The 27030-nt window shown below is 48.2% G+C and overlaps 1 protein-coding gene and 2 long non-coding RNA genes across 3 annotated transcripts; 1 reads left to right on the top strand and 2 right to left on the bottom strand.

Moving 5' to 3' along the window:
- Window positions 1-405: 405 nt before the first annotated feature.
- Window positions 406-1505, bottom strand: LOC128822167 (uncharacterized). Its single transcript, XR_008441376.1, has 3 exons — window positions 1336-1505; window positions 871-988; window positions 406-495 (listed from the first exon to the last, which is right to left on the bottom strand). It is a non-coding gene; the product is annotated as an uncharacterized LOC128822167 (long non-coding RNA).
- A 17794-nt stretch (window positions 1506-19299) lies between these two features.
- On the bottom strand, window positions 19300-25320 carry LOC128821904 (serine/threonine-protein kinase PAK 1-like). The gene is made up of 6 exons (XM_054003305.1): window positions 25252-25320; window positions 24458-24575; window positions 23532-23631; window positions 22894-23090; window positions 20906-21043; window positions 19300-19521 (listed from the first exon to the last, which is right to left on the bottom strand). Exons 1-6 carry the CDS (start codon window positions 25293-25295, stop codon window positions 19435-19437), a joined length of 684 nt encoding a protein of 227 aa, XP_053859280.1. The 5' UTR covers window positions 25296-25320; the 3' UTR covers window positions 19300-19434.
- Window positions 23638-24711, top strand: LOC128821905 (uncharacterized). Its single transcript, XR_008441268.1, has 2 exons — window positions 23638-24265; window positions 24490-24711. It is a non-coding gene; the product is annotated as an uncharacterized LOC128821905 (long non-coding RNA).
- Window positions 25321-27030: the final 1710 nt, after the last annotated feature.

Raw genomic sequence — 27030 nt, 5'->3', positions numbered from 1 at the left:
ATGTCATTAAACAGACAAAAATAGATCAATATACATATAAAAATAGAAATATCTGTCAATACAAATATCAATATACATATTTAAAGAGCCATATACCGACACTGTATAAATACAAATACATACCCACACAACTGTAAACCTAGGAAATAGAACTAAACATAGTTATTACATCTTAGATACATATACACACATATATGTAATTACAAACATATATCTATATATATGCATACATATATACATAGCATACATCCATAAATATAACAACATACATACAGAAATATTCCTAATTTGCAAATACAGAAATATTTGATTTGCAAATCAAAGCCTACATATGTACATGTCCATATAATAATCCCTGTCTACATGCAAGTCCATACATCTTTAAACAGAACTGCAAGCAGAGGGATCTCAGCTGCCCCATCTTCAAAGCCTCTCCCTCGGTCTCTTCCTCCCGTGCAGAGCAGCTCTCCTGGACAGGGACAGCAGATGGCACAGCTGGGAAGCAAAGGGAACACTGAGTCAGTACGGGGACGTTTCCCTTGGCAGCAGCTGCACTTGCATCAGGGAAGAGAAGATCTCGGAGCCTCCGCAGAGGGTTAGAAAGAAAAAGCAGCCGAGCGGGCCAGGCTGCGGGAGCGCGGCCGCGGCGGGACTGTCCCGCAGCCCCGGCAGCCCGGCACAGCCGGCACAGCTGCCGGGCCCTGCCGGCACAGCTGCCTTGCCCAAGGACAGCCCCTGTGCCGGCCGGGGCAGCTGCGCTGAGCAGCCCCAGCACGGGCAGGGCCCGCTCCTGCCCCGCCGGGCAGCGCCCACGGCCACAGCCCACGCCACCCTCAGCCCCACCCTGCCTCCCCGGCCCTGTGGCCTCACCCGGGCTCTCTCCAGCGTGGCAGCGGCAGGTCCCCGTTCCCTGCTCTTGCTGCTGGCCTTCAGCTTCTCCCTGCTGGTTCCCGTCAGTCTCCAGCTGTCCTCAAGATCTTCACTGCAGCTGTGGCAAAAGCGGAGGCCCTGGAATTGGTTCCAAGGCCTGGCAGAGCTGCAGTCCCGGAGCCCTCTGTGCTCCCTGCTGGCCCCCTCCATCCCCTCAGCCCCGCCATGCTCTCGGCAAACCCCCAGCCCCCTTCAGTTTCTTCAGCCCCTCACAGTCCTCTCACCCCCTCAGTCCCTTCTGAGCCATCCCGTTCCCCTAGACCCGCCACCCCCTCGGCCTGTGCCACTTCCCTGTCACCTCAGCGCCACCATCGCCCTGGGCTGTCCCACACCCCTCAGCCCCAGCAGCACCTCAGGGTCACCGTCCCTTCAGCGTCACCGCCCCCTCAGCCCCCTCAGTCTCACCGTCCTGCAGCAGCTCCTCAGGGGACAGTGCCTGGGGCCACCGGCAGCTCCCACCGCTCCAGGGACACCCGGGGCTGGAACTGCTGCTCCGCCCGGCCCGGCTGCCAGCTCGGACCCAGCACAGGGAGAGGGGACAGAGGGGGCACAGGGGGAAAAGCAAGAGGTGAAAAAGGCAGCCAAAGGGGGAAAGAGATCAAAATGCAGCCTAGACCTACACAGCTCAATCTATGTATCTAAGCATTCATATAACTCTGACGACATAACTGTGCAGATTTGTAAATATTATTCTATATACAAATGTATATAAAATATGTACAAATATTACTCTACATATATAGAAATGTACTCTGCAAATCTATAAATGTAACTAAATATATTTAAATATAGTTCTATCACATCTATATCTATATATTTATATCTATAATTATATACAGATTTAGAAATATAAATATATAGATTGCAGCCTTCTGGTGTTTCTTCCGGATCCGGAGCAGTCCCCGTGCCCAGCAGGGCACCACAGCTCCTCCAGTCCCAGTCCCGCTGCAGCTCCCGGACTCCGTGGCTCCGGGAAGGTGGGTCCACCACTTCTACCACTGTGCACGAGGGACCTCAATAAAGGGGGTGAAGGAAGGACCAAATTCCCCGTGGCAGGAGCTGAGAGCATTTTATTGATGCACTCCCAACCCCTGAGTTGGACAATATGGCTACCCAGCCTCGGCTGCGTGGGGCTTTTATAGGGGGTGGAGCAGGGGTGTCACGTGGTCTGGGGAAGCCAATAGGGACACAGTAGGGGTCGGCACCGGGGCCTGGGGTGGCCACGGCCATGGGGGAGGGGTAACGGCGGGGAAGGACCCACAGGAAGAGACAGGGGGGATGGGAGCTGGGCTGCATGGTCAGGCAGCTCAGGAACCGCGTACTGCAGGGGGGGAAACCGCGGGATACATGGGGGTACACAGAACTTCCTAAGATACATCAGAACCCCGATCTAAACCCAAAGTCTGAGATGCAACAATAGATGTATAAACAGAACTCTATAATCCTATAAATGTAAATATATATATATATATATATATATATATATATATATATATATAAAAAACTATAGACATCTATAAATCTATGTATAAACAGAGGTTTCCACCTGCCCAATGGTCACAGGGTCTCCCTCAGTCTCTTCTTCCCATGCAGGGCAGGCCTCCTGGCAAGGTAGATGAGGTGGATATATGGATAGCAAAGAGAATGCTGAATCAATATTGGCCTCTGTGCATCTTTCCCTTTGGAAGTAACTGTCCTTCTACCAGGGACTGTCACAGATGGCCTGAAAGGCAATTTGAAGCCTCCTCTTTAAAGAACAGGGATCCTTCCAGGAGTTCAAAACTGAGCTGTGTAAAGTATTTAAGTATCCTGATAAAGTCTCAGCACCCACAGTGCAAATGGCACCCACGAGAGCTTGAAACACAGACAGTCCCAGTGACAGAGAGACCACAGTCCTCACTGAAATGGCTGAAGGCTGCTGGGGGCTGAGTTATGAACCAAACTGGGACACCCAGCTTGGTGGCACAACCCCCACAAGGTCAGGTTTATTCCCTGCTCTCTTGCCACAGCAGAGGACTCCGTGTCAGAGCCTCTGGAGAAGCATGGAGGGCAGAGCTCAGGGAGGTTGTTCATGTGCCTTTGAACTAAAGGCACCAGGAAGCACCAACCCTGCAGACAAGAACTCAACTCTTCTCATCTCCCTTCCTGCCAGAGGCAGGCTCAGAGCAGCCGTCTCACACCTCTCTAAACCAATGGGGGCTTTGTCCTTACCAAGCTCTTCGGGCTCTGGGGAACTGTTCCCACAGCTCTCTGTGCCAGATGAAATTTCCTTTGCTGCAGCTCTGTCCACAGGCTCCCCTCCTGAAGACTCAGGGGCAACATTAATATTCCCCTTGAAAGAGAAACAGAAAGAAAGAAACCCTTCTCACCAATTACACAAAACACCTGGTCCAAAAACTCCACGGCTCACACTCTTAATCCCTTCTTCCTAATAAGAAATCTGGGCTCCAAAGCCTTCAAAAGTAAAAAAGATTTCACTTCTCAAACACCATCCAAAAGCTGTCAAAGCTGACAATGTTGAAAGTGGCGGTGACACGGAACACGTGGAGTGGCTGCTAAGGAAGGAGTCCTGCCAGCTCCTGGCACAAGCATGTGCTCCTCCCTGCACAGCCCTGAGCACAGCAGTCTCATCTAGGCTGGAATGGGAACTGCATGGGAACACACACCTCTTCCCACAGAGCTGCCCAAGAGCAAGGTGACTGAGCTCTGCAACATGCACAGCAAGACTGGCCAGTTTGCCCAGCTGAGGATTTCCCAGATGGAAACTGGACTGCAGGCGCCAGGTTGCTGAGAGGGCGAGAAAGCTGCAGCTGCAGCCCAGCCCTGCCCACGGCTCTGGGAGCGCCTACATGCACGGCAGGGCTCTCACAGCAGCAGCAGCTGCAGCCCAGCCCTGCTTTGCCTTGGCCTTCCCACCCAAAAGAGGCACAGTCCGCAGCTGCTGCTGGAACAGAGGCACCTCTCGCATGCCCCTCCCTGCACGGGACACTTGGCCTTCAGTGGCAATTCTCCAAACACTCTTCTTTCCCATCAAACAAAGCCTCTCAGAACCTACAAAACTTCCACTTCCTCACCACAAATGGCCCTGCACGAGGGATCCTTCCCTGGAAAATGAGCACCCAAACTTGGCCAACACAAGGCTCATACCTTTTCATCCTTACTCAGGGGGTAGACTTTTTCATTCCCTCTTCTTTAGGAACTTGCTTTACCAAGCAAATCCTTCCCTGTCTGTTCACAGCTAAACTCAAGAAGCCTTTGCTTCTCAGCCATGCAACAACATTCAAAAGCTCCCAGTCCAGCCTCTTTCATCCCTGTCCATTGCAGTTACCTGAGCAGAGGGAGAAAACATCTCCTCCAGTGTCTCAAGCACCATGTCCAGATCCACTGGTGGCAATTCCTCTTCCCCAGGAGTATTCCACAGCCACTGGGGGCTGTCCATGCTGCATAACCAGCACTGCCAGCTGGACCACTGGGAGCTGAAGTGTCTGGGGTGGCTGCAAGAATCCAAACACATTGGTCAGGCTCCACAATGTGGCTTTGGGACACACAGCTCTAGTGCTGCCTTGGATTGAACATCACAGGAAGCACACAGCAACCTCAGTTCCAGAAATGTATTCAGACTTCCCAGGGAACTAGAATTAAAATGCATATATTCTAATTTATATGTATGTATGTGAAAGGATGGATTTTAAAATTGATCTAAACATACACAAAAACACTTTATAATCACAGCCTTTTCTATCTCCCCAGCAGCTTTTGCATTTGGCAGCTTCTGAGTTTCTCATCACAGGAGACCACAGAAAGTGGATTCACCCAATAAGAGCCCAGATCTGCAGACACACATGCTAAACTTGAACTGTGAGTTTATTCTAAAAGGCAGCCTTGTGGGTGAGGCCATTCTGCAGCTGCAACTGTTCTGGGGCACACAGAGCTCAGTGAATTTTAATAGCACTTTTGGAAGGAGACACAATCTGTAAACTCTGCAATATCCTATCAGGGTCCTGGTCTGGCTTCATTCAAAGAAAAGTGGGCGCTCTCCTGACACTGACCACATGTGGACAAATGGTTTTCAACTTGCCCCTTCACCCCTACAGAGAGGCTGCCTGGAAAATGCCCAGAAAACTCTCCAAATCTGCAGCAAGGACAGGAAAAGCAGCCAGAGATTGTTTTTGTTTTCACAAAAGAATCCTAGTACACTTGACATTCTCTACCTGATTCTCACTTGAGATGTACACATGACAGAGCACCACAGGAAGATACTTCCAACACTCACTTTCCATGATTTTTCTGAAGTGCAAGGGGAGAAATTCTTCCCCTACCTGATGGGCTGTAGGCTGGCGAGTGCTGCTCAGGACATGTGCAGCTGCTGATCTCTGGAGAGGTCACAGAAGGGCTTTGGTGGTCCGCAGGAATGGGTGGAACGATGAACTCAGGCTGGAGATGAAATCTGTGTGCCTGGCTCCTCTGATGAAACCCCAAGAAGTCTGGAGGTGACAAACACTTGCTTGGGAGGTGCTGGGGAAGTGTCACGCTCTTAAGCACCTGGACTTGTCCTGGAAAAGCCTGCAGGCAGCTCTGAATCCTCAGGTGAGGAAGCAGCGAGGTCCTGGTACAAGAGCACTGTGTAGGAGTGAGAGAAGAAGAAAGTAAAGGGAAGGCTGAGACACTATTGGTCTTTAACCCAAGTGCCAGGTCTTTCCCCCTCTGCTCCAAAGGAATACAAAAACATCAAAATCACAGCCTTTCTTATCTCCCAACTACTTTTGGATTTGGCTACTTTGGGTTTCTCATCACAAAAGACCACAGAAGGTGGACTCATCCAGGAAGAGCCCAGATCTCCAGACACACACACTGAAGTTATACACTGAGTTTATTCTGAAAACAACCTTGTGGGTGAGTTCATATTCTGCAGCTCCAATTATTTTGGGGCACACAGAGCTCATTTCAATGGCACAGCTTGATTTGCAGGCCAGACAGTCTTAAACATCTGCAATATCCTATCACCGAAGTTTGGCTTCATTCAGAGGAAGAGAGGAGTTCACCTAACACTTGTTAGGCAGTATTTTTTGCCTTGCCCTTGCACCTCAGTATAGCAGTCAGAGGCCCTGCAAGGCCTCCCTGGTGGTTACTCGCCTAAGATAAGAAATGCCTAGTCATGATGACTGGACCAAAATAGCCCCTCTTCTGCCCTCTGACTCCTCTTATCTCTGTGTAAGGCTATAGGTCGTATTCTCCTCAACCCTGGCCACTGGATGATTTCCAACAGCCCGGTACCCTATATCAACCCCCATCTCTGCCCAGTTAGCCAGAAGACCTGTCCCTGCACCCCTTCACAGGAGCTGAAATTAAAGGACACTGCTGTGGTACCGCATACAGCCTTCTCGTCTCTCTCTATCCCTGCATCTGCCTGGGGCACTTAGCGAGCTCAGAGCTGAAATCACTTGTGAGCTGAATTTACAAGAGCTGAAATCACTCCAGTGTTGCTCGCTAAGTTTGCCTGCGGCTGGAAGCCAAACCTGAGGGACCCAGGCAGGCTGAGCCTATCAGCCCAGCACTATCCGGGTCACCTACGGCAGCGGCAGCTGGGGGTCGGTTGGACCCCTGAGCCCCTGGCCGCATTACCTCAGGAGAGGGGCTGTCTGGAAAATGCCCAGAACATCTTCCAAATCTGACAGAGATTAGACAGAGAATTTTTTTGCATTTAAGGTCCCTCTTCCTAGGCAACTTGACACTTTCTACTTGATTCTCACTTGAAATCCACCCATGACAGAGCACTGCAGGAAAACATTTCAAAGGGTCAGTTTCTAGGACCTGTTTGAAAAGGAAGGGTATAAACTCTTTTCCTACTTGACGGGTTGTTGGCTGGGGTGTGCTGCTCTGAAGCTGCGCAGCTGCTGCTCTCTCGAAGGGCCCTGCAGGCAGCTGCAGGGTCAATTCAAGGTGGTGTTTAAGGTCGATGGGAACCAGTGGGATGGTGAGCTTGTAGAGATGAAATTTCCGCATGATCTCCCTTGATGGCTCGTCTAGTGAAACCCCAACAAGTCTGGAGGTGATAAAGATTTTCTTGGAAGGTGCTGGGAAAGCCTCGGAGTACTGAGCCTGCACTTCCCCTGGAGGGGCCTGGAGGCAGCTCTAAACTCTCAGGTGAGGCATTGTGGACGTGACAGCCTGGTCACAGAGCGAGAAAACCTGAGAAGTTTTCTCACGGCAGACTTGTGAGACTTTTAGAGAGTTGTAGGAAGTGATGATAACTTGTTATTATAAACAACCCGCAGGTGGTGTTTTCCTACTTTCTGTTTTCCTGTTCTTCTCAAGGATTGTTAATAAGAAAGGTGTTTTTGTTAATTGGCCAATCAGGTGAAATGTATTAGAACAGTCTATAAAAGAAAGAGCTTTTTGTATTAAAACTGCTGTTGTGCAAACCAGCCATCTTGCGGGTCTGTGCCACTTTCTTACTCAATAGCAACATCTGGTGACCAATGGCATGTTTTGCATTGGCCAGCCCCTCGTGAGTTGCAGGGTGGACAAACGGATGCTCTGCCGGACCTCTGCTGGGACCTCATGGGGCCCACACGGTCCGCCCGCGTGCAGACACCCTCTGTTCCCCTGGAGAGATAACGACCTTTCCCCGTGTCCTCCTGGAAGGGACTGGGGTCCTGGTTTTGCCCTGATAACTTAGAACAGTGGGTGAGGACGGAGTTTCCCAGTGCAGTGGACAGTCCATGCTTTGATGAGATTGGGTGACGGTGTTTCCACAATGGGAAGCTGCTGTGGTGGCGGGGTGGTGGTAAGGGTGCCGCAGTCTTCCTGAAGAAACATCCTAGGAAGGACACCTCAGGGGCACAGGCACATCCTTCTCCCAGCCCGGAGAGTGATGTTCAGCTTGGCTTCAGCTCTCAGGCAATGTGGAGAAAGAGACTGGAGCTCTGTATGGCGTTCCACAGAGTAACAGCCTTTATTAAGAACAGGGCCCTCTGTGAAGGAAGCCAGGAACAGAAGCTCCCCGAACTGGGGAAAACCAGGGGTTTATATAGGGAAAGCAAGGGGCAGGGTCAAACCTGTGACCCATGGGATACAGTCTCAGGGGCGGAGCATGAGGGGAGGAACCAATGGACAACAATGAATCAACGTAGAACTGCAAAGGCCTCTAGGGCTGAAAGTTGCTCACCTTAACCAAAGAGTCTGTGGCTCAGGGGTTAGCCCTCCAGGGGAGTGATGCAAGCCCTTTGTTGGCTGGCTCTTCAACCCCCACAGGAAGCCACACTTCTAAAGAAGAAGACATGGTTCTTTCTGTGTGGAGGGACATGATTTCCTTTAGGGGACTCTCTCTGTCAGATGATTTGCTCTGTGCTTTGTTAATATAGGGCAAGTCTCATGACTTCCTGGTGGGTATGGACACTGCTTTTAGTCTGATCCCGTGGGAGGCATTGGGCCACCAGCTCACGGAGGAGTGTTCTGGCGGGGATTTCGCCACGCCTTGGCTTATGGCTGTATGGAGATGTCTGTTCCATGCCATCCCGGCCCTGGACAGTGGGTCAGAGGTGGGGAGTTTGGAGGGCGGAGGTGGCAGCAGCACCCTGGGGAGAAGATTGCCAGATCGGGCGGCTGCTAGCTTTTCTCCAGCTCCCTGCAGGCTGGCAAGAGGCATAGGAACTCTCCATGAAACCTATCTCTCATTTGGAGATTATGTTCCACTGACAAGTCCTCGTCCCCATGTCTTTGGAAGGTCGCCGTCTCCTCCTTCCTTAACATCAATGGCACTGAGAGCGATAGCCGCATCTCAGCTGCGTGCCCAGAGACAGTGCTTCTCTGCTCACGCTGCTTTCTGCCCTTCTGTTACTGCTGGCAGCGCCAGAACTATTGTTGCTGCGACCGGCAGATTGCCTCTCCCCTTTCCTGCAAAGAGCGGCCAGCAGGTTGCTGCAGCGACCGGTCCCGCCTTCCCCCCACTGCACGCTGGGGACCGACTCTTTCATGGCCAGCAGGAGCTGCAGTTCCCGGCTCAAGATCCGCCCCTACATCGTAGGTGAGGGCGGAGTCAGCTCCACCATCAGCAGTTGCCACAATGATGCTGGTCACTCCATCAGCTACCCTGTTGTCAGCCACGGAGCCTGCACAGCTGTACCGGCTGCGCCCATTGTCAACACCTGCTGGTGGGTGTCCGTTCAGCCAGCGTCATGCCCCCAGCCGGCTTCCCCCTCCTTTTCCATGGCGCCTGCACAAACAACAGTGACTGCGACCGCCTCTTCAGTGCCATCTCTCCAAACGGTAAATCACACAGTAGGGGCTGTGTTCTCTTTTGCTCGCCCGTCTTTGATTGAGGAAAAACTGCCTTCTTCTCCTCCCGGCACGGTGCCTGGTTTGGTTGACTTAATGTTGTGATAAAAATGACACAACTTTGGGGATTTGAACAAAAATAGAGTGTTTGTTAAAAGGGGAAAAATAATGGGGAGGAAAGGATAAAAGGAAAAGATTGAAAAGGGAAAAAGAAAAAGTAAAAATTCCAGGTCTGAGGATTAAGGAATCCCCTTGCTTAACTGGTGTTTGGCCCCAAGGCAAGAACCTGATGGCATTGCAGTGAATCTGCCTTCAAATCTGTGGAAGATGTCTCTAAAAAGAGAAGTCGACTGAAGCCCGCAGTGTCAGGTCCCTTGCTGTAGGCAGTTCACAGTCTAAAAGCCACAGACAAAAAGGCAGTTCTTCAAGTCGGGCTATTCTTTTTATACTCTTGGTCCCTTCAGACCATGCTTGCAGTTCTGCCCCCATAGTCTCTGGTGATTGGTGCTAGTATACGGTGAGGTAAGATCTCTCCAATAATTCACTCTCACTGGGGTGCAACGATATCCTTAAGGTTTCTGGCGGGAAATCTCTCATTACTATGTGCGTTTGCCATGAAGCCAAGTTACAAGTCTCCTGGAGTAGGTTAGAAATCATCTGTAAAATGCTGCATGCTGTTGGTGAGGGGAAACTGCACTGGGACCTTTGAAAATGAGATACCCAAAGAAGATCATTAAACTTACAAATAATGTATTAACAGTAATTCATCCAAGAACAATGGATCACAAAAACAGTGATCATGCCCATTAAAATTGTTAACTACTTTAACAAGATTATTAAACATTTAATTGGAACACACAGGCCAACTGGTACAACTCTATAATGACCCCCCCCAATATTCATTAACCTGAACACTTCCAATTAATTAAATTTTTAACTTCAAAATACCTACAAATGCAAAAGCCAAACAAGGAGGTTTTATAAATGACAATGTCTTTTACACCTTTGTCATTGCAGCCCATGGCAGTGGCAGTACTGCCGCTGGCCACGGCCGTGCCGCCTACCGCCATGCCTCCCGCCACGCCATCCATGGCTGGGCCCCCAGCGGCAGCCGGCGGCTGGCCTCTGTGCATCTGAGCTTGCAACCCACCCTTCGGCTCCGTGGTCTGCAGTCGGTCATTCAACTTCAGAGCCTTCGGCCAACCCACCCTCCTGCTGCCCACAGGCTGTCCTCCCTATCCCTGGATGGGGACAGCAACAGCAATAAATGCCAGTGGCCAGCCCCCCGACGGGGGCGTGCCCTGATGGTGGAACATCAGCACTGACGGGTGGAATCATTGTCTGTGCAAAATCTCTGGACTTTGCCTCCCTGTCAGGTGACCATGTGCCCCAAGAACCCTCACAGCTTTTGGGACACAGTTAGGATGCGAGCTTCAGAAGCTGGGGATGGGGACCTGTTGGACAGAGCGGGATGGCCATGGTGTAGAGCTGATACTGCACTTGATCCAGGGAAGGGGCCACGGATGTCGGTCAGATAGCTTATCCAGCATCGGCTGGGGGAACAGAGGTGGTTCAGGAGGACCACGTTCTGCCACAGGCGAGGTGCAAGCTCTTCCTGTGTATATAACTATCCCAAATTCAGGACATGCCAACAGCCATGATGTCATTGCCTGGTGAGTGATCCAGGATTTGCAAGAGAAGGTTGCAAAATATGGCCTTGGCTCCATGCAAGTTATGCATGCTCTCAGAGTGATAAACTTTGACCTGCTTGCTCCATTTGATATTAAACATATTGCTCAGGCACTTTCCAGCCTGTGCATTACGAGGTTTTTTTGGATAGCTGGAGGCAGCTGCTGGAAAGGTTGCAGCGAACAACAGGCTTCTGCCTCAGGAAGACCCTAGGTATTGCGTGGGGGTGGACACTCTCCTCAGAGAGCAGGCTTTTTCCAATCCTGATTTTCAGGCTACCTGGGACTCTGCCATTTTTGAGCAGTGCCAAAGGGTAGGATTTAATGCATTGTTGGAAACTATTGAGACGGCCTCCCCCACACCACAGTTTACAACGATAATTCAAGGAGCAGGTGAGCCTTTTTTGCCATTTTCTGAGAAGCTTGCAGCTGCCCTGGAGAAACAGGTTGAGGATGATGCCTTAAGGCAGATTTTATGCAAGCAGTTGGCTCAGCTCAACTCAAACAGTGAGTGCCTAAAGATCATAGATGCTCTTCTAGGCAACCTGATGATAGCAGACATGGTCAATGCATGTGCCAAGACAGGTTCTGTAGACCACAGGGTGTCTGCTCTGGCGGTTGCTTCACAACCAGGCCAGGTACCCTTATGGGACGGACAACAGAAGAAGAGCAAAAAGAAGGGCAAGAGAAAGCAAGGGACACACAAACCAAGAGGGCCGGGTGCCACTTTCTTGTGCTGTAGATGCCTAAGGGCAGGACATTATTCAAACCAATGCAAGTCTAAATTTCATGCCAATGGCCAGCCTTTGGTACGCCTGGGAAACGGGACGATGAGCACACAGGGGAACTGCACCCTGACACAAGTGATTCCTCAGAGTATGGTGCTGGCTCAGGTCTGTCCTGCCGGCTTGGAGGCATCACGCACAGCTCCGCTGGTGCGGATGCATGTACTGCCGGTGCAGACATCTTAGAATCGTGTGATGAACATAAGGTTCCTTTGGACATGTTTGGACCTCTGGGGACAAGGACTGGGTGTGCTGCCTGTGGGGAAATCTAGTGTCACCCACCAAGGAATATTTATTCACCCGGAAATCTTTGACTCTGACTTTTCAGGTCAGATTTGTGCCACAGTTTTCACACCCTCCCCCCGTCACTATTCTGGCAGGGACTCAGATTGCCCAACTTTTGCCTTTTCAGTCATATCTCACCAGGACTGAGCAGCAGACTCATGGGAGTGATGGCATCAAATATGCAGTACTGCCACAAGCCCTCTGGTCTGTGGACATTTCTGCTCAGCAACCCCAGATGATGTGTACCCTGACCCTACCGGATGCCTGCCCACCAATGATCAAGCTTCAAGGTTTGATTGACACAGAGGTGGATGTGACAATCATCTCCCTCTCTGCATGGCCTCCTCCATGGCCTTTGGCTCCCATGGGGTCAGCCATCATAGAGGTGGGGGTGCAGTACAGACCTTGTGCTGATCAGTGACGTGAATGGGCAAACGGCTGCAGTTTGGCCCTATGTCATCCCATCTCTGGTCAGTCTGTGGGGGTGGGATGTATTGGCTGCCTGGGGAGTGCAAATTGGGACAGACTTTTAACTGAGGCTACTGCATTGAAGGACGAAAGATATCCTACACTGCCTTTATGGTGGCTGGTGGACAAACCCATTTGGATTCATCAGTGGCTCCTGACAGAAGAAATTGGTCGCCCTTTGTCAACAGGGACACATTGAGCCTTCTGCTAGTCCCTGGAATACTCCCATATCTGTGATGAAATCTGGGAAATGGAGACTCTCACAGAACCTCCGGAATATCAATGTGGTGATGGAAAACATGGGGGCGTTGCAGCCTGGTATGCCCTTACCCACCATGATCCGTGTGAGATGGGAGATTTTGATCATTGACTTGAAGGATTGTTTTTTCACAATTTCTTTGCATCCTGATGACGAGCCAAAGTTTGCCTTCACAGTGCCTTAAATGTGCAAACCAAAAAAAAAACAAAACCCCCCCCCCCAAAAAAACAAAAAAAAAAAAAAAAACACCAAAAAAAAACCAAAAAAAAAAACCAACATAAAAATAGACCCAACCTCACAGTGCCACAGAATTCAGAGAATCTTATCATTTTAAATCATTCTTTCCCATTGCATTCTTCAGATGAGACGCACCTGCCTCAAGAAAAAGTCTGGAGACAGGACCTAGTGGCTAATAAGTGGGAGGGCCTGTGCGACCTTATCACTTGAGGCCACGGGTATGCATCCGTTTCCACAGATTTTGGAGTACAGTGGGTACCTGCGAGGTGTGTCTGCCCTGACTTGCAACACCAAAACTGGAATTTGACCAACAGGAAACCTTTGAATGATGATCATGATGATGACCATCAATCAGATGGCCCCTCCATGAGTGAGAAGTGAACATTCTATCCTTTCTTTGCTTCTGAAAAAGGACAGTTGACAGGCTAAGATTGTCAGTTCTTTGGACAAATTAATGGTAAGTTGTTATTATATTATTAGACTTAGTATTGAGATTGTATTAGAATAAGTAAATGATTTTAGGATTGATGGTACATTTCTTGTAAGAGGGATCACAAGATCCAATCTCTCTGACCATTTTAAATCAGCGTCCGATTGAGGAACGTCTGGAGCTGTGTTTGTTCTCCTTCCTGCAAGGGGCCCTGCAGAGGATTACAAACACGGCCTCCTTCTTTAAACAAAAAAGGGGACCTGTGGATGTGACAGCCTGGTCAAAGAGCAAGAAAACCTGAGAAGTTTTCTCATGGCAGACTTGTGAGACTTTAGAGAGTTGTAGAGAAGCAATGAAAACTTATTATTATAAACAACCTGCAGGTGGTGTTTTCCTACTTTCTGTTTTTCTGTTCTTCTCAAGGATTGTTAATAAGAAAGGTGTTTTTGTTAATTGGCCAATCAGGTGAAATGTATTAGAACAGTCTATAAAAGAAAGCTTTTCGTATTAAAACTGCTGTTGTGCAAACCAGCCATCTTGCGGGTCTGTGCCGCTTTCTTACTCAACCGTGACAAGGCATCAGCAAGGTTCTGTCTCAAGGGAGCTGTGCAGCAGAGAGGGAAGAAGAAAGGAAGCAAAGGGAAGGATGGGTCACTGTTGGTCTTCAGGTGTGTTTCCTTTGGAATCAACTGTACTTCTGTCAGAGAACACAAAAGCTCCCATCCTCCCAAGCAGGGTGAGAAGGAAGAAAAAAAACCCAACATGTTCTGGGGCTATTTAACTAGCAGTTCCTTGTCTACTGAGCTCTCCCCTATTCGTTCAGCTGTCCTGCTGCTCTTCCCTAGCAGGGGGCAACTGCCAGAAATCCAAGAGTAAGAGTAGCCCAGCTTTGATAGCGCTGGACGATCAATGTGACAGAGCTTCTGCTCTGGGGACATCTGATTTCATTCTCCTCTTGGTTTTCGCCCCAAGCCTGCCCAGGGCTCAAGGAGGAACCAAGGCCAGAGGTGGTCTTATCCGGTTTCCTAATGCCAGAAGGTGAAGACATGTTTCACCAATGAATGGATGCATCGATCCTTCTGATAGCAACACTTGGTTAAGGAGCAGATACATAGAACATTTGGCTGGAAAGGTCATCTAGAGGGCAGCTTTGGCTCAGGTCCTGTTGTTGAGGCTTCAGTCAGGGCCTGTTGTTCAGGCCTTAGTCCTTCAGTATTTGGTGGTGCAAATCAATGCTGTGCAGAGCTGGAAACAAGCAAGTCTGTCTTTAGCACATTTGAGACAGGGAACAGGATTAGCCCTGCAAGGCCGGGCTAGGGCCAAGAGCAGAAGGCCAGCACCCTGCATTTGCCCACAGGCAGCTGTCCAGACCAAGCAGTCACTCCTGCCCAGGGGCTGAGGTGCCCGAAGCTGCCTCCCTGCAGTGCAGCTCTGCAGAGCCCGTGGAGCGCAGAGGGCCCTGGGCAGCCAGGGCAGCCCGGCTGCCCTGGAGCAAAGGAGTGTCCCGGAGAGAACCTGCTGTCCTTTGCTTTGGAACTGTTGTTCAGAGTCTTGTCATTAACCCACAGGGTCTGACAGGTTTTCCTTTCCACTCACAAATTTAACACAGCTTTTTGAGAAAATTGACTGATGTAGCTTGTGCTGGTGGTGGTGCTTTTGTCTGCAGGTCAGGGCTGGTGATTTGAACCAAGGACGGAATCCACTGTTAACCCAATTTTGCCAAGTCAAGAAAACCACTCACAATTGGGCTACTGGGGCTGAGCAGTTTTCCTAGTTTTTGGAAAGCTACAACCTTAAGAAACCCAATAGATTTTCCTCCATGAGGATACCAGCACTAGCATGGTGCCAATTTTTTCCACCTCTTTTCTGTGTCTTTGGTGCTTTTAGGAGTTCCTCAGTGCCCAGCAGGAATGAAAGGACCTGTGATAATGTGATTTGAGAGCTCTGTGTTGTGCCTTGCCACATGAGTGTTCATGACAAGCTGGACACCCCACTCGTGGGTCTGTCGAGTTAAATTCATCCCAATTCTGTGCAAACAGCAGCCCTGAGATGCTGAGAAGAGCACGGACAGTGGGTGGGTGTGCATGCACACACCCGGGGCTGACTGCTGTGTGGGCAGAAGGTTTTGGACTGCTGTACATCTTCACTCTCCCAAGTTGGAGGAATATATCAAATCTATATGAAATGAAAATATATAAATCTAGATGAAATCAAAATGTATGAAATAATACATATTAATTTATCATATATGTAATTGAACATCTATATACTATTGCCATCTGGGGCTCTATGTACAAATCACGAACGGGACGGGACTGCTGAGGAACGCGTCTCGAGCTGTTTATTTTCTAGCATCGGTCTCATTACATGGTTACATGGACAATGGGAGACACCAGCAGCTCGCATCCCTGGCAGCAGACAAAGAACTTAATGTTACAACTTACTTTAAAAGTTTTTTGACCAATCACACAAAGCAAAAGCATTGACATATTGACAGTAGTTCCACCCAACCACTGTAAACTCACGTATCTTTTGTTAGAACAATGCTTGTTTATTTTTAATACTGTACCTGCTTGTAAGCCTTAAAACACAATGCACAGAGCTCCATTATTAAGCTTAGAACTTCCTAATATCTTGCTAGATATTTTTCTGTAGCTTAGGGAGTTAATTCTAGCCAAGTGTTAATACACAGACCATTGTTTGATTTGCCCTTACTTTTCTACTTCTTATATGACTTTTCTGCCGACAAATCTTATGGCTACTGCTCAGCTCTAACCACAGTTCTGCTGTCTCTGAGGCCTGCCTTTTGCAGCTTTCCTAAAACCCTCTGATTTTTCGAATTCCCACAGACGCTGCGGGGGTGAGGGCAATAGGTACACTTGTCCATTCTTTGCACAGTACAAGCTTTTAAACTTTTTTAACTTAATGTGAACATGATACTTTTCTAATCTTCATATTGCAACATATTTCTAATTACATGATTATGTAAGCCCTTGTAGCACATGTGCAGTTCCTACAGGAGGTGGTTGTCAGCCTCTGGTGGTCGTTTCGGATAAAGGCTCAGAAGGCTTCCTCGGGCTTCAACTTTTTTACCTCTGTTTTTGCACATGCTCTACAAGACTGTCTGCTCAAATAGCCAGTGGTTAATTAGCCTTTTGCAGTTAGCTTGTTCTGCTAAATTTGCTGACTTCTAGAAAGTGCTTCATTCCCATCCCCTGGTACAAAGTAACTACTTCTTTCCACATAGCTACAGCTTTTAGCATAGCTCAAGCATAATCTCATTGCCTCGGCATCAAAAAGAAGGAAGGGAGGAGGGGGCAAACCAGTGAGGGTGATGGGTCATTATCTTGTTGCCCAGGTATCAATTATTAAGTTAACTAAGGGGTATTCTTGTCCATCAAGTACGTGTGGGGATACCATAGGGACAGAGCCAACGCGTGGATTTGGAGCCTTGGGTGTTGGCACCAAAGTCCTGCTCTTGAGAGGGCTGCAGGGACACAGGTGCTGTCAGAGGACAATGAGAGACAGAGGACATGAGGCCATAATGAGCCAAGCAAGATCCTGCACAGCATGGCAGCAAAGGCATTTCCTCACCGTGGCCTTGGCACTCCAGGGCAGCCCAAAAAGGGCCGAGGAGTCCTGTGTGTAACCAGGAGGGATGACTGACATCACTGTGGGTCCCAGCATTCCCCAGTCCCTTGCTGGCCATTCAGTGCACACTGGGGATGTTGGGCATGTGTGGAACATGGGGATGGGGTGCACAAAATTCAAGGGGGCCCCAAAGTGGAAGGAGTGGAAGCCAAAATCGCTGGGTAGAGACCCCCAAAATGGAGGTGCAATATCCCAAAATGGAGGGAGGAACCCACAAAACTGGGGTAATGCCCCAAAAAACCACATGAAGCTGTTCTCTCCCTCCATTGTTTACCAACAAGAACTATCTACCAACTCTAATTTCAGCAAATAATTTCAAGTGTTCTAGCTGAAACTTATTCTGAGCAAACTTTGTAGAAGTGATCACAGAATCACAGAGTGTTCTGTGTTGGAAGGGATCCACCGAGTCCAATTCTGAAGGGAATGGCTTGCTGGCAGGGTCAGCACCAAAGACACCCACACCAACTTAAGGAAGAAGTGTCATTTCCTGTAGGGCAAAGCAGCAGAGAAGTACAGAAGGATAAGCTAAGCAATGCACTTGATTATTGCTACAAAAGATTGCCTGTAGGGATTAAGAAAGATACATCACCAGTTACCCTAATACTTGACCATTGTCCTGACACACACGTCAGCTGGGGATGCCCTGTCACCAAAGGATTGGAGAAGCACTCCCAGTAACGGGGAATTCCTATGTGGTTCGCCCACCCTCAGGCCAGGCTGCCAACTTTGCTGTGAGAGGGCCCAGATTTTATACTGTTGAATAAACAAGCTACCATAACTTCTAGTGTGGGAACACCTGGTTTCATCCTCCTCTTGGGCAGGGCTCAGGGAGGAACCAAGGGAGTTTGCTTTGACCCTATACCTTCAAACACAGCCAGATAGAGATGTGATAAATTAAGATGATTTGTGCTAATAACTGTAACTATATTGATATTTTAGAAAATATTTGTTAAAAAGTAACAGAGGAAAGTGATATATAATTAGCATCACAAAACAGATGTTCGCAGATGTTCATAAGATCCAGGATGGAGTATTGAGCTATTTTAGCACAAACAGCCTTGGGAAGGACAAAGTTGGGAAAACCTCCAAGAGTGGAATCGACATTGAGACAAATAAATGTCCAGGCAACTTCTTCTTAGGCAAGAACAGCCTTGAAGACAAATAAATTGATATAATTCCAGACAGAGAACCCAAAACAGGAACATAATGCCTACTTATATAACACCAAGCTCCATGTGCATGCGCAACCTGCCAGGTTATTCAGAGGACAGCCAGGAAGACCATCGGCCTTCATCCAAGAAGACCCCTGAAGAGTCCAGAAGACCCCCCAGCAACAACGGGAACATGCGCTGTGTAATATAGTGACGTAGACTTCAAGAATCAAAACTGGGAGGAGATTTACAGGAACTATTGATGAATATGTATTAGCACACAGTATAGAAGTTGTGCTTGGATTCTTTTGCCTTTTGTACGTGCGGCAGGCTGAGGGGTCCTCCCCGTACCCCGCTTGGTTTTGCTTATGCTTTATCAGAACCACTGCCAAATTTCTATTTCTAACTACTTCATTATATTTGATTTTATTATTATTATTTAATTTTTTTATACCTCAATTAAAACTGCTGCTAAATTTTAAATCTTGCAGTTTATTAAACTTGACATATGGCGCCTCATTCATGACACCAGGAAGAGGCACGCAGGGCGGGGCTGCTGCCTCCTGCAGCTACAAGGGCCTCCTGGCAGCCTGCCTCTGCCGAGGCTCAGGCTGCTCCGGGCTCTGCCGGGGCTCTGCTGCGGCTCCAGCCCGAGCAGGGCTGGGCCCGCTCTCACCTCACAGTCGCTGACAGCTCTGCACTGCAGGAGACCTTTCAGAGCACCCTCTCTGATCTTTCTGCTTTCTCAGCTGAGCAAGGCTCTCCTCCAGCCAAAGACATTGCACTTACAGATACAAATCCAAGTGCAGGCACCCAAGTGCTCTGGAGTCACAGCTGAAGGCCTGCATCAGCACAGGATGGTTTGGCTTCCCCACTCCCACTTTATTTTTTCCTGTTAATGCCATTGCCATTTCTGCCTCAACTAGAAGTGCCCCAGATGTGCCAAAAGGGACCAGTGGGCTGTATTCCAAAGGCAGTGTGGTCTGGAGAGGATGAATGAAGAAGAGCCTTCTCCACTTACAAACCATACTAAAGAAGCCATAAGCGTTTCTTAGCACCAATAAAAAGCAACTGGCAATTCAGAAGGAAATGTTGAGTTTTCTGAAGGGGTCAGAACGAGGGGAATTTTCCAAATGAGTTGATGCTTCAGAAACTTTATTTAATTCCAATCCTACTCTATAAACCTATACTACAAAACTACTCAACAATCCTACTCTAGAGTCCTACTCTACAACCCTACTCTAACTTGGTTATGGAGATAATATCTTGATTGTTACATTCTTGTCTTCTTCTCCTTCTTCACCGAGTTGATGAGTGGTACCAGGGTGGACGCTGGCTTGGCTGATGTTACAAATGGATGCTGTCCACAGGAAAAAAAAAAAAAAAACAAACAACAAAGAACAGTGAATCATGACTTTCCAAGCTCAGTGCTTCACAGACTCAATCAGGATTCCTCTGGTACTTAGAAAGACCCAGAAAGAGGAGTGACGGGGACATCTGCTCCCCTGTCATCCTGTGCAGGACCTTGCCATCACAGGCAAACCTGGCCCAGAATCCCACTTATCCCTTTACTCTGGTTTCTCCATCTAGCTGGGATTTTTGCCCTGCCAGTGCTCTAGAAATGGTGCTTTCTGTCCCTGGGGTTTCTTCCTTTCAGGAAACTCCAATGACCCACATAGGTCCCTGTCTTTGAGAGACAGCTACCGTGCTAATTTCCACAGGGAGACAGAGCAGTGTCTACCTTTGCATGCCCTGCCCCTCCTGTGCTGGATGGCACCTTCCTTCCCAGCAGGGCCAGCCGAGTGGCGCTGGCTGCTGCAGTTCCCTCTCTGCCACACAACCTGGCAGTAAGCCTGGGCCAGTTCCCCTCTGCCTGAACGTGCCAGGCAGCAGATGGGGCTGGGACAAGTGCCTCTCAGCTGCCACTGTCTGCGTGCCAGAAACCTCTAAGGGTGTGGTGGGGGGCACAAACCAGGGCCCCTCAGAGGCTCACAGTGAGTCCCCCACAGCCCCTCCTGCCCACAGCCAAATCTCTCCAGACTGCTCTGCCAGGACTGGCTTCCTTGGGTTCCTCCACCACCATTTCATGGCTCTGTACCCTGCATTGCTGTACTTCAGTTCTTTTGCCATTAGATAAAACAGAACACCCCACCAAATTACAAAACAGGGTGACAGAAACAGAGGACAGAGCACCTCTCCTCTGAGGACAGGCTGAGAGACCTGGAGCTATTCCGCCTGGAGGAGAACTGGCCCCAGGGAGACTTCATTGCTGAGTTCCAGTACTTCAAAGGGGATTCTCAGGAAGTAGGAAATACCTTTTTTAACAGGCTCTGTTGCAATAGGACGTGGGATAATATTTATAATATAAAATGGGGATTGAGTCAGATTAGATCTAAGGAAGAACTTGTTTACTTGGAGCATGGTGCCACACTGGCACAGGTTGTCCTTAGAGCTTGTAGGTGCCCCATCCTGGGGAGGGATAGGGCAAACATTCCAGGTCAGGTGGGAAGGGGCTCTGAACAACCTGATCTCTCCCTGCTCTTTGCAGGACACTTGGACCAGATGACCTTCACAGGGCCCTCCCAACCCGGCCCAGCCCAGACTAGAACTCCTCACCGTTTTCATTTGAACAGCACCAGGAGTGGAGGTCGGGAGGAAGGAGGCTCATCTGATGCCTTGGACCTCAGTGGAGGAGGAGCCCATCCCTCAGACACTCTTTCACCTGCAGCCCCTTTGCATTTTACCTGCAGGAGCTCCTTGGCAGACCAGCGCCGTGCCTCATCTGTCTGCAGGCAGCAGCTCAGGAAGTCACGCAGGCAAGGCGAGAATCGGTTGGGCTGCTGCAGCTTTGGTGTCCCTCGTATGGCTATCAGGAGTTGAGGCTGGGGAAAAAGGAAACATAAGGCTCCAGCTGCTTCTTTCCCATCTGTAACTGCTCTCTCAGATCCCATTGTTTAAGCTCCACTCTGCAGAAACTGCCATGGCAGAGACCCAGAGATGACTTTCCTTTACCAACCAAAAACCCAAACCCCGATGCAGCCACAGCTTTTCCAACATTCAGCAGATCTTGCCTTGGCAGCTGATTTCATTGACTGACCTAGTTAGTGGGAACTACATCAGCAAAAGCACGTTTTGCTTCTCTGAGGATTCACACCAGCCTGACAGGCTATTTGGAAGGGGGAGTTTGTTCTATCCATACTATTTCCAAGGATTATTACATGAAAGGAATCTTTGCAGTGCTTGTTGGTCCCTTTAGCACAGCTTCCATGAAACAAAAATCATCAAGTTTTTTTTTTTTCTTCTCTTGAAAAAAAAATGCAGATGCAGAATCCATCTAAAATATACAGAAATAACAATGGAAGGAGGCCTGGGAGTCTCCATGAAAATGCCCACCACAATAGTCACAGCTCTGTGCTGGTGGCACTGAAAAAGATGGTGACCAAAGAGACTTTGTTACTTTCTTCTTCAACCCAGAGGAAAAATTCCTTCACTTTTCCCACACCCCCAGAAGTCACAAAGAGGGTTTTATCCTGTCTCTCTGCAGCTGTGCTCAGCCACTGGACATGGTGGGGAGCTGGAGTCCTCACTGTCCTTAGAACTGTGCAAGCCAGGGATGGCCCTGCTCCTGTGGTAAAGGAACACAGCACCGGTGTCAACCGCCCACGTTGGATCCCAGCCCCGGGCACCTGGCTGCGAGCTCATCAACTTGTTAAAGTACCCAGAAACAGCCAAGAGTTTAGTGTACAATTCTAACTGCAGTCGGAGAAAAACACATCCTAAACTTATCCAGGCCACCCACACGCATGACTGAACAATGTACAGATGATTTGAAAGCCTGAAAATTTTGAAGACCCACAGGATTGGGAAAAGATGCTATAGTTTGGAGGAAAATTGATGTGCTTTGGTTAATGAAGGAAAAAGCAAGCAGAACTGCTTGGGCATTGCTTTGGTGGTTTTTTCTCCTTTTTCTTTTTTCTTTTTCTTTTTCTTTTTCTTTTTCTTTTTCTTTTTCTTTTTCTTTTTCTTTTTCTTTTTCTTTTTCTTTTTCTTTTTCTTTCTCTTTCTCTTTTTCTTTTTCTTTTTCTTTTTCTTTTTCTTTTTCTTTTTCTTTTTCTTTTTCTTTTTCTTTTTCTTTTTCTTTTTCTTTTTCTTTTTCTTTTTCTTTTTCTTTTTCTTTCTTTTTTTCCTTTTTCCTTTTCCTTTTTCTTTCTTTTTTTCCCTTTTCCTTTTTTTTTCATTTTATTTTCTCTTCCTTTTCCTCTTCCTTTCCCTTTTCCCCTTACTTTTTCTTTTTTTCTTTTCCCTTTTCTCTTCCTCTTCCTTTTCCATTTTCTTTTTTTCTTTTTTTGTTTTTCTATAAAATTGAAACTAGGAAGATTCAATCTCCATTTTGAAGGATATTTATCACACATCCAACCATTCCAATGAAAAACTCGTTTTCTTCAGAGACAGAGCTCCAACATTGTTCAAAAAGCAAATGAGAAATGTCAGGCATGGCTGGAGGCCAAAATGGCAGGTTTCTGAACTGGTTACGTTTCTGAACTGGTTACCTTCCTCTTCCCTTCTGATGCAACCAAATCGACAGCAGATGCTGATGTGCTGCAGGGACATTTTCAGAAGGGGACCTTGGTGGAAGTGGTGCCAGCAGATGGCAATGGGATTTTGTCCAGTGGCACACTGACCATGGGGCAGGTGAGAAAGACAGCGGGATCAGTGAGTATTTGCACCTTACCAAAACAGGAGTTTCATTCTGGTAAGGAACTTCTCGTTCCACCATTTCGATGCCCACGATTCCAACAGACCATATGTCCACTTTGGGGCCACATGGTTGACCTCTCACCACTTCAGGCGCCATCCACCCAGAAGTGCTGGCCACTGAGCTCCGTTGACTCTGCTCAGGGGTGAGCTGAGCAAAGAGGCCAGAGTCAGCTGTGGAGAAAACAACATACCATGAAAGCCAGCTCAAGTTAGGAAATCAAGCAAAAGAATTTCCCACTCTCAGTCTAAGAATGTGCTGTTGAGTCTCCTGAAAATCTGTCCCTGCTCTGTTTCCTCAGGGCTTTAGACAAGGAAATATGGAATTGGCCACTTCACAAAAAGCCCTCATTTTTTAGACTACCTCCAGCCTTTTATTTTTCTGATGCTTTAGATTTGTAGCTCCCTCCCTCTGGAAGGGACACACACCAACCAACACCACTCTTGACTCCTTATTCCTTGTCATACTTCTGTGCATGTTGCAACTGTGCCCACAATTTGTGGCAGGGTTCCCTGCACTGCCACCAGCACCATTTTTGGGGAGCTGGCAGTCACTCAAAGCAGCCCCACAGCCCACATCCCTGGAATGCTGCACCTGACCAAGAATATACTGACCCAGCTTGACAGAGCCGTCGGTTCTGAGAAGGATGTTGCTGCTCTTCACATCTCGGTGGATCACGAGGTTCGAGTGAAGAAATTCCAGGCCTTGCAGGCACTGAGAGAGAAAACAGAAACAGGAGGGCAAAAATTAGTGATGTGATTTCACCACACAAGAAAGGAAACAGCTCTAAAGATTGCCTCTGCAGGGGAATGGCGAGTAATGGCAGAACACAGTGCCATTGAGAGGAAGAGCTTGCTGCTCCACCACTTGCAGAGCAGGATCTTTCTAAGGAAAGGCATGTCAGCTTTTGAAAAAGCAACAGCACTGTTGTAGACTGTCCCCTGCAAACCAGCCAGGATGGCTGCTGCTGCTGTGGATGTGCTCTCTCCAAACTAGGGTTTGCCAAGAAAGAAAAAGTCCCTCCCTTTGGTGTGAAGTGGATCACTTTGGGGTGGGAGGCTGCATGACAAAGGTTTTGTTGCTGGCCTCAGCACAGGCTTGGAAGTATCATATCAGTTCCCTGCCTGAAGCAAACACTGTGTTGTGTGACTACTGTCCTTTTCAGCTAAGGACTGTGTGAAATGAGTCTCTTTTTCTTTGCCATTAGTTTCAAATGCTGCCACCAGCACCTTTGCTTTTACAGGCAAGGAATGCAGTGCAGACAGGCTCGAGGCAAATGTTTAGAGAGGCAAGGTGGAGAACAGCAAATACAAATACGCAAGAGAGAGTGAGAATACAACAGCAGAAGGTAAGAGTACAGGAACAGAGTACAGTGAGTGCAGGGGCACTGGCAGGCATTTCACTTGAGATGCTTTTGCTTGCCCATAGCATACCAGCAACACAGAAACAAAGCTTGGCACATGAAATCTCTCCAGGTCTGAGCCCCTGTTTCCCAGACAATCCTGCCCAAGCCCTGGGCAGCACAGGTGGGATTGCTGACCTCCTGACTGATGGCTGCCATCTCTCTTTCAGACATGTGAGTCTCGCTGATGACATCACTCAGAGTGCCTCTGTCCATGTACTCCATGACCAGCCAGAGCTGCTCATCCATAAGGTAGCTGAAAGAAGGAAACAAGGGGTGGAGATGAACGTGCATGTTTGAAAACAACAACGTTGCTGTTGGAAAACACCAAGGGTTGTTTCCGGGTGCCTTTGTGACAAGGACAGAATAAAAGGAATAGACATTCCCTCTCAGCTGTGCCTTGTTTGCAATCTGTGCAGTCTCAAGAAGAAAGGTACAGCTGTGAAAAAGGAGATGTCTTAGATGGTCAGCAAGTGAAAAGTGCAGTTTAGTAACAGCCTAGATAAAAAACCTGTCACACATGCTATTTCTGGAAATAAACAGCTTATCTTCCTGGCATGCACAGCAATGGAAAAGGGACAACAATCCAAGGGATATCCTCTCTAGGATGGTTTATCAGAACTTAAAAGGTGCTGAGAAAAATTTGAAAAACTCAAGCCTCAAAACAATGTGGAGGCAGTGAACTTACAGGGTATTGAATTAGTAAAATAGGGCTGATTCAGGTTTTTGAAAAATTTTCAAACTGCATTTGCCAGGGTAGTTTAATGCAGACCAAATGCACTCTCTTCCCATCCACTGGAGAGAAGTAGAGAAATAATAATTAACCAATAATTACCAGCTCTATTTTCTGCTAATGACCAAAGTGGGTTTTTAACTTTGCATGCTTGCAGTATGTAAACAAACATTGCTGGGATAAAACAACAACCACTCACCTCTTTAAATAATTCACAATGTTTGGGTGCTTATTCATTTTCATGACCAGGAGTTCATTAAAGGTTACTTCCTTCCTGATCAGTCCTTGAAAATTTATTTTCTTTATGGCCACTTAAAATGATGTTGTAACATTAAAAGCTGGTGGCGTGAGAACAACTTCTCACATGGAGTGAGTGATTTTGGAATAACGCAGCCAAACTGTGCCAAACTGCCTTGTGATTAGACATCGGAATGGGAACAGAGTTCCAACAGCCCATTTCTCTGCTCCTTGGGGCCAGTTACAGGACATGTGGCCGCTGACATTTTGCCTTGACCTTTTGGTAACAGTGATGTCTCAACTACCACCCACAAACCTCTGAGCACACTCCTTGCTGCTTTGTATGGGATTCAGAAGAAGTAATCCATGCCTTAATACTCTGTGGATACATCTTGGGCTATGGGCAGGGCTTAGGGCTTTTAGGGACGCCGTGCAGATCTCTCCCTACATGCAGTTCCCAAGTGCAGCACTGCAGGTGGCTAAGGAACTACCAGTAACTTTCAGATGTATTTTCTGGCAACCAGAAGTGAGAATTCTGAAGCTGTAGCCCCAAAGAGCAGTGAGATGCTCAAAGGCACCACCTTTGTTTTAGCAATGGAGGGCGAGTGAGCGCGTCCTTCTCTGAAAGGAACCGCTGCCCTCTGTGCCTTCCTTCTGGCAGCTGAGAAGGACAAAGACTGTCCCAGCTGCAATTTGCACACTGGCACCAGTCTGTGCTTCTTGTGCCTTTTCAGCACAGCTCTACACAAAGCTCCAGCCCCAGCTTATCAAAACACAGGAGAGAGCCCTTGAGTGCAGCAGAGTCTGTGGCAGCTGTTGACATTTACCTCTCCTCCTGTGGCAGTGTCAAGCACTCTACAAACATCTCCAAAAGTCCTAGAAACAAAATAGTAGCAAAGGAAGGAGAAGCCATTTAGATCTTGCAGTGAAAGCCAGCCCACAGAGATCTCTGCTGTAAATGCCTAAGACCTGCAGGACACTGGAAGCATAGACATGTCTTTGGCAATGCCTTCTGACCACACTTACAAATTCTGATCAGCACTGACAATCTAACCCCAGCGTCTGAATATGTTTGCAGCTTGTCTGACTTCACACTTGATGGATATTCCACCAGCAAGACACCTGGTGCATAGTTTTCTAAAATTAACATTGGTTGGACTCACACACTGCCAATATTTTCCAGTTCAATGTATTTTATAATGGGATTTTCCATCTTCACCATTCTCCCTGAGGGAAAGAAAATGCAAGATGCTCACTTTAATGCAGAGATCCCAGCTTCCAGGAGATACAAAAGGCAGCCCCACTGTCTGGAGCGCTGAGCCCTTTGTGGTCAGCTGGCTGACGACAAGAACAACAACAGGAATAGGAACAACAACAAGAAGACAGGCAGCTCCGCAGCACAAGTGGCCAGCACAGAGACTGATTTTCTAGAGTCCTTTGAAGAGAGAGAGCTCTTGAGAGCAGATACACAGGGAAGTACAGGGAGATACATTCAGAGAAGACAGAGACCAGAAGAGAACAGCTACTAAGGTAAGTAAGTTTGTCATCTAAAAACATTAAGGAGAGCTGGAAATAAGAGAGCCTTTGCTTTCTTGGGAATAAACACTGTGAGATTCAACAAAAGGTTTCCTACTTGCTAAGATTAAATGCACCTTGATATCTAGAATCAATTCCTCTGAACAGATGCCAAGTTCAGAACAGGAGGAATATTGCCAAGTGTTCCCATCTTCTCCACCTTGCA

This window comes from Vidua macroura, chromosome Z, assembly GCF_024509145.1.
Source record: "Vidua macroura isolate BioBank_ID:100142 chromosome Z, ASM2450914v1, whole genome shotgun sequence".
In the NCBI taxonomy this organism is placed as follows: Eukaryota; Metazoa; Chordata; class Aves; order Passeriformes; family Viduidae; genus Vidua; species Vidua macroura.
The sequence above is the reverse complement of the archived record's forward strand: the minus strand, read 5'-3'. Positions and strand labels throughout refer to the sequence as shown.

What these genes read in the sequence shown, in the direction of transcription:
- LOC128821904 (XM_054003305.1), bottom strand. Translation starts at nt 25,295, where the DNA reads ATGAAAATGAATAAGCACCCAAACATTGTGAATTATTTAAAGAG. An exon ending in AGAATGAAACTCCTGTTTTG is followed by an intron (nt 21,044 to 22,893) that starts GTAAGGTGCAAA and finishes CTTTTTCCCCAG; the next exon opens with CCTCAACTCCTGATAGCCAT. An exon ending in CTGCCAAGGAGCTCCTGCAG is followed by an intron (nt 19,522 to 20,905) that starts GTAAAATGCAAA and finishes TCCTGTGGACAG; the next exon opens with CATCCATTTGTAACATCAGC.